At 36.3% G+C, this 7,423-nt stretch overlaps 1 protein-coding gene across 1 annotated transcript; it reads right to left on the reverse strand.

Annotated features, from left to right (window-relative positions):
* Window positions 1–402: 402 nt before the first annotated feature.
* On the reverse strand, window positions 403–6,318 carry slc22a7a (solute carrier family 22 member 7a). The gene is made up of 10 exons (XM_067387212.1): window positions 5,908–6,318; window positions 5,125–5,228; window positions 4,555–4,709; window positions 4,174–4,342; window positions 2,612–2,735; window positions 2,396–2,505; window positions 2,092–2,306; window positions 1,884–1,992; window positions 672–878; window positions 403–490 (listed from the first exon to the last, which is right to left on the reverse strand). Exons 1-10 carry the CDS (start codon window positions 6,307–6,309, stop codon window positions 403–405), a joined length of 1,683 nt encoding a protein of 560 aa, XP_067243313.1. The 5' UTR covers window positions 6,310–6,318.
* Window positions 6,319–7,423: the final 1,105 nt, after the last annotated feature.

The raw sequence follows: 7,423 nt of genomic DNA on the forward strand, positions 1-7,423 counted from the left end.
AAAACATCTCCATATTTGCATTTTCAATGTGTTGAATTCTAAAGTCAAAACTCTCAGAATTCTAAATTTCAGTCGTATTACATATGTATTACATTCCATGATACAAAATTAACAAACATTTTTAATATTTCTCATAAGAATAAATGTACAAGAACACAAGTCATGCAAACATTAGCACCATTACATTTTATTTCTTTTCAAGCTACAGAAGATAAAATACAAAAAAATAACACCTTATTTTAATAGACAGCAATTTGTTGACATTTTACTTGTCTTGTGAAAGCTCAAAGACATTTATCCCTTGTGTGCTACAAATGTCTTGTAGTTGATGTTATTTATTCACATCTGTCCATAAGGATCTTGAACTGTAAGGAGTCATTGTTCTTCTGACAGCATTCGCCTTTATGAGTCCTTCTCTTGTAAAGCTGCAGGTGCTGAATTCATCTCAGAGAGTTCAACATCCCTCTCTGATTCTGTGGACACCGTGTGCCTTTAATAAATAAATAAATGACAAATATTTCACATTGTGTCATATTTCAATAACTATGCAGTTTTGTGGTATTTAATATTGGTTGTGGTATTTTCATATTCTGGTACTTCATATTTTGTATGATTCAGCAGACAGCTATTTTGGCATCCTTCTATACTGGATATATGATCTGATACTATACCTCCCCTCCTCTACATCCAGAACATTCTCTGGAAGCTGAACATTGGTGGTCTCGGGCAGAAGGAAGACCACACTTCCACTGAAAACTGCAGTGGCAGCAAACACTACAGGCGGTGCAAAGCGCCACATGTCCTCCAATAATATGACCATGGGGGCCAGTGAACCTCCGAGACGGGATATAAAAGAGGTGTAGCCCAAGCCACACTGCCTATGAAAGATAAGGAGAAGCAGGGTAAGTTCCTTCATTCCAAAAGACAAGAGGTAGGTCATATATATGGATTAAATTAGGGGGGGGCTGGTTAAACTGGGGTCCGGGGACCTGCAGGGGGCCGCAAGGTAGTGACAAGGTCAGTGGAAAAGTATAGAAAAAACTGTAAAAAAAACGTTTAATCAATAAGTAAGATTTTGGCATACAGACGCCAATTTAGTCATTATTGCAAATTCGTATGAATGCATGACGTCACCATTTTCACAGATTCGCATTTATGTTTACATGGTTTTGTTTACAAAACCGATTTCAAAAGTTCTCATTTTCAGGCCACCAAAAAAGGCCGTTGTCTTGTAAATGAATGGCCAAAACGCATAAAAAGATTTCTGTTTTTAGTTAAAAACGGTGTTGTGCAAACAGCATGGGCTGGAACAAGGAACAGGTGTGGGTAATGAGTTGCTATGGAGACTATCAAGGGTAACTATGGAAACAAACATGGGTTTAATATGGGAACAAACAAGGCAAATGGAAAATGTGTCTAATTTTGAAGGCTGTTAATTTGTCGGCCATATTCATCATCAAAGATGTCTCGTTGCAATTTCATTATGACTTTGTAATGTAATGGTTACTTTTCTGAAATACTTTTCTGAAACACCTGAAAACCGATACAGCCAAAACTAATCACAGGAAGTCAAACAGGAGGAACAACAGGAACAAAAATACACTTCAAAATAAGAGTCCTTAATCACAAGACAGGAATTGCAATAATGTTAAATAATTTTATATTTATAATATTAACTTTTCAGTGTATAAATTTGGGTGTTTTTTTTTTCAATTTTAGGATGGGGTCCCTCACATGAGGATGATCCTATTTGGGGATCAGTGGCATATGAAAGACTGAAAACCCCTGGCAATTACATTTTATCATTTTTTTTACAAGTGCTCTTCAAGCTTTTTCTTTTAAAAGAATAAATAGAATTAAAAATAAGTAAATAAATAAAATACCGGAGTACAGTAGGGTAGAGCTCAGATGTGTACAAGAAGGCAATGGTAAAGGCTGCCTCTGAGAATCCCTTCCCAATAACTGCAATTCCTGTACGCACAGCAGCAAACTCTACAGATGAAACAACACAACATTTCTTCAGTAATTCATATCCACCATCAAATATGGTAAAGAGGTCAAAGATGCAGCATGATAAGAACGAAGGAGTACCTGTTGGGATTATACTGTTTAGTCCAATCAGAGCTCCTGCTATAATGAGAGACCACGCCTGGCCGTTTCTCCGTCCAATCCGGTCCAGAGTGAAGTAGGTCCCAACTTTAGCTGGGACTTCAATGACTCCATAGACAAACTGTGTGAGATAGATGTTCAGACCAAACCCAGTGATGTTGAAGCTGATGCCATAGTAGGTAAACGCAACTGCAAACCTGTTGATTCAAACAAAGATTATTGATTTACAAGAAAAAAAAAAAAAACACAGTTACTTTTATATCACAATGAAAAGGTGCTCACATACCAGAAAATCCCTGAGAAAAGCACAATCTTTCTCATTTTCGGTGTCCTCACTAAATCAAGGTAGGAATGATTCTTGTTGGAGACCTCAGTAATGGTGATTTTCTTTAAGGTCTATATTATATAGGTGACAAATGTTTTCTTTAGTTTTTAATGAAGAGATAAAGGATGTGATCAAAATTGGTTATAAAAAAATGAAAGCTCAGCTAGGTGTGTTTACCTCAATGTCCAGTTTATGAGTGTAACTGTACTTTCCATTCATCTTAGCACACTGAGTGAGATACTTCTGTGCCTCTTCAACCCTGCCATTGGCCAGCAGCCATCTTGCTGACTCGGGAATCCACCTTTTGAGATGATTTGCAAAAGAGAAAAATAGTCTTATAATCATGATGCACATTTAGAGGCCCAAAAAGATATTATATTTTTGTAATATATATATATATATATAGTTTAAATATTATTTACCTTTTTAATATTTGTTAATCAATAATAAATTGAAATTTGACAATATTTTTTCCCTTCATATTATATTTAGTTATATTTTGCGCAAATTATGGGTGTAACTTCCGTTAAGCTCTCTATGAACGCAATATCACATTTTTTAAAAACTTTGAGATGACATTTATTCTACTCACCCTTCAACCATTGAACATTAAAAGGACATTTATAAGTGTCAAAGCATCAACAAGGTACTTTCAATAGACCATGAATAACCCCAAAAGCATGATTCTTTCCACTGCAGTAATGGACGGGTATCACTGTTGTAATAATTATCTGTATTATGTAACACGTTACGTTAATCAAAAATGCTCATTAACTTCAGCATTAATATTATTTCAAAGTGATTTCCGTCATTTTGACAGATAATAAATTGTATTTACCTGAGAAAACAGGTAAATACAATTATTATAACATGTCACGTTAAAATACCAAGCGTTACATTATTCTCGTGATATCTGAATATAAATAACAGCTCATGTAGGAATAATAACAGCTCATTCAGTCAAACAGACAGATAAGCTTTATTTGTAGGGCAACCTAATTATTTGAAATGATTCTTTTCAGTCTTTTTGAATAGAAGTTCCCCAAACCGGAAGTGCCACCCATAATTCAAAACACAGTAGGCTCTTCGATCAGGAATAAGGTGGATTGTTAGAACGCCATGTCAAAGTCCCTTTAAGTAATTTCACTCGGCGGCCATCTTTGAAACGCCTCTCGGGCATCTTGGGCATCATGCAATCTCTTTGAATGTGGAAACATCAAATTCTCCAAAACTGTTCGCCAACCTTACGATTAAATTTCATATTTGAAATCACCAATGAAATAAAACCCGCTCATAAATGTAGTTTTTCTAAACGCTCAAATCATGACAAAAAAAAAAAAACTATTTTCAGGCTGGATCAAGCTAATGCGCATGCGCAGACCTAAATGCGCGTCTCTTCGGAGGCGCGCGTCTGACTGTTTCTATAGAAACCGGTGATTCTAACGGCCGCTGAAGTGACCTGATGACTTTACCAGTCGGCGATTGGCTCTTATTTAGAAGGCGGGACTTATTCCGCCATATTTCTCCCATTCAAAACAATACGAGTGACACGTCTTGTGTTATTCTATAGTCTTTGGCCGTGTCATGCGCGAGACGCTGCAAAAGACGCAAGACGCGATACTCATCTGTCTAGCTAGTACATGTTTACATAGAAAAAAATGGGAAAAATTGGAAATTAAAAAAACGCGTTCTGTGTGAACCAGTTATTCTTTTACTTGCAGTGCAGTTCCGCCACTCACCACCAGGCAATTATGCCAACAAGGCAGGGTGATGTCACCACCAGGATGAGGTGCCTCCAGTCCCTGATGAGATATGCCAGAAGAGCCAGAAGCATGTTCCCTACACTCCATCCGAGACTGATGATGGTACCCGTAAATGTGCGGTGTTTAATGTCTGTCCACTCGATACCTGTAGAGTGAGCAGAGTTCATGAAAGAGTGTGAATAATCTGGTAGAGTTTTAATAGGGATCATTTCAGATTATGTCTTTTAAACTTTTGAATGGTATGTATATACATACACATTGGACAACATGCACTGATGAGTAATTCACAAGAAAGTAAATAAGATCAGTTTTGATTTCATGTTGATTTTAATGATGATTAAAGAAATGGATAGATACACAGGGCCACCGTGGTGATAGACATCCCGGTCAAGGCAAGTCCGCACAAGGTTCTTGCTATGGCGAACATCACATAAGATGTAGAAAAGGCCTCAACGATTCCAAAAATAGCACTGACCACAAAGGACACCTGAATCATTGGCTTACGACCAAACCTGTGGAGTGACATGAAAGATATATTTAACCACAGACCGTTTTATAAGAGTGAAAATCACATGGAAACAGTGTGCACATTCTCTCTTGGTCTTTACACAAATAGCCTGAGGTAGCAGTTTTGGATATGGGTTTAACTGTGACATGTTCCGTGACAAATAACAAGTACAATGAATATTTGAACTCTTGTGAAAGCAAAGAATGATTATGAATATGTATAAGTCAGCTATGCAGAACAAATCAAGGGGAATGAATCGTTTTTCAACCTCAGACATGTGAGTAAAGACACTTTATTGTAGAAAAATCATGTGACCAACTTTGAGTCTAATGAATCTTGGCTATGGTCCATGGATGAAAGAAATAAAAATAGCACGGAACAAATTAGTCTAATACATAATAGTAATAAAAATAACATACTTATCTGCCAACTGGCCAAACATGATAGCACCGATTGTCACTCCGATGAAGAAAAAGGTGGCAAGGGCTTGGTTTAGCTTTTTATTGTCACATACCAAATCCCACTAGAAAAAGAGAGACAAATCCTTGCTGATTTTGTATATTTTCATATGTGTTAGAGAATATACTGGTGAAATAAAGTGCATGAACAGCATGAAAATAAATTCATAACTTTTCTTCAACATATAAAACAGAACAGTTCTCGACTAGAGGTCCTCAAGATGGCTTAAAATAATTTATAAAATGACAAAACATGCTTTAAATAAACTAGAACTGCTAAAAATCAAGTTGTAAACTGTCAACATATTTCTTATTTTAAATAATTGAACTATTATTTAAGAACTATGTTTGTGATGGTCTTTGAAAACCTGAATGTATTATTGGATTTTAAGTGTGATTTCCTGGAAAAGAATGGACATTTTTATAATGAATGATTTTTTCTAGTTATGCCAAACTAGAAATGATCATTTGTGAATAAAAAATATTTTTAAAAATCTCCATAATCATGAAAGATTTTTTTTTTTTAATTCATTGATAATTAAAAGTGTAAACACTGAAGAACATAGTTATCGAAATGTATGGAATTTGATTGTTTTAATTGTTAATAATTATTTTAATATATTGCTGCTTTGTCATTACAGCAGAAATTCGAGATATATCTTGGGGCCTTTCAAATGTTGTCTTTGACAATGCCTTGGAGTTGAGGACCACTGAAATAGAGGAAAGCGCCTTGCATATTCTTACCTCCGTGGCAGTTGTTGAGGTGAACTGTGAGCGGTCATAAACCCATCCGTGCTGGCATGGCACCGAAACATTTGATCGGTTTCCATACAGTCGGGACAGGTCACCATTAGGGTCAAAGTCCAAAGGAAGAGGGTACATCTTGCAGGAGCTGTAGGAGCCATCTGCATTACGTGGGATGCCAAAAGCCAGAATCTGTGCCGATTCACCGTCCTTCTCTATGCCTCCTGCGTACCGGTCGTCAAAGTGAGGAAGGGCACAGTGATGGGGTGGAACACCTGAGATGAAGTTGTGGAGCAGGAAATGCAGTGGAAGGATGACCCGTGGGAGCCAGAGGATGTACAGAACCAGAAACTGGAACTTGTTGAAGCCACCAATTTCATGAAGGATGTCCTCAAACCTCATAGCTGAAAGTGAGTTAAGCTACCAAGTAGATCTTTGTAGAATGCACGTTCTAGTCACCCATCAGAATCAAGATTTTCTCAATGAAATTTGTTCTGTTCTAGAGACACACTTGGTTTGGTCTGTAGTGAACGGCGAGTAGAGAGTAGTCTGAGGAGATGAGCAGTGCTGAATTGCTATATGTTATCATAACTCTGTTCCCGGTCATGCTTTTCAGAGCCTGTATGAGACACAAGAAGGTCTTTGTCTTGGTAAGTTCAAGAAAAAGAAGAATCCCAGGCCTTAAAAGTTCACTATCCCTCACCTGACTAGCCGGAGAGAGGACTTTTTTTTTTCTTCTTTTTATTGAAAAAATGGCAAGTGAGATCTCTGTGTTAAATATTAAAAGGAGAAAAGTAATTTTACTACTTTTTCTGTCTAGTGCTAGATTTGGCCAATTTAATTTGACTTGGAATATTAGAATTTTAGATATTTAAGAAACACATACACACACACACACACATATATATATATATATACAATATGCTTTTTAGAATTACGTTATGAATTTATAAAACAAAGTTGAGACTTGTGCTTTAGTCAGTAAACAGTCATTTACAGTCAGTAAACCAAATCAGAAAACCATGAATATGCCAATGTGTTGTTAAATTATTGAAGTATTAACTTAAAATCTCAGGGTTACTTGAAATAAAAAAGGGGGTTTGGCTGACAGAAAAGTTTGTAAATCCCTGTCTAATGTGTAAATGTTTTCAATTACGGGGAAGAACATGGAATGTGTCGATTGTAGAAAAACAACAACATAACACAATTAAGACTTGATCATTTTATGCTCCTTGTTCCAACAGAAATCTCACTTAACATCTCACCATTGTAATAAGAGCAAAAGAGGTGGAAATTGTTCATTTAGAAATAATCCGTATTGACAATTATTAATAATGTGTGATTTCTGCCATGCTTAGAAAATGAGATAACTCGGTGTAGAACCTACAATATTTTCCTTTAAGAAAATTAAAACCCAAGTACTTTACCATTTCCTTTGCCTGATAAAAAATAAAGAGGTCTCTGCAAGAAATACTGAAAAGAATATATACAAGCATACAGCAGTATCATCAAACAC

Source organism: Chanodichthys erythropterus, chromosome 6 (genome assembly GCF_024489055.1).
Source record: "Chanodichthys erythropterus isolate Z2021 chromosome 6, ASM2448905v1, whole genome shotgun sequence".
Lineage (NCBI taxonomy): Eukaryota > Metazoa > Chordata > Actinopteri > Cypriniformes > Xenocyprididae > Chanodichthys > Chanodichthys erythropterus.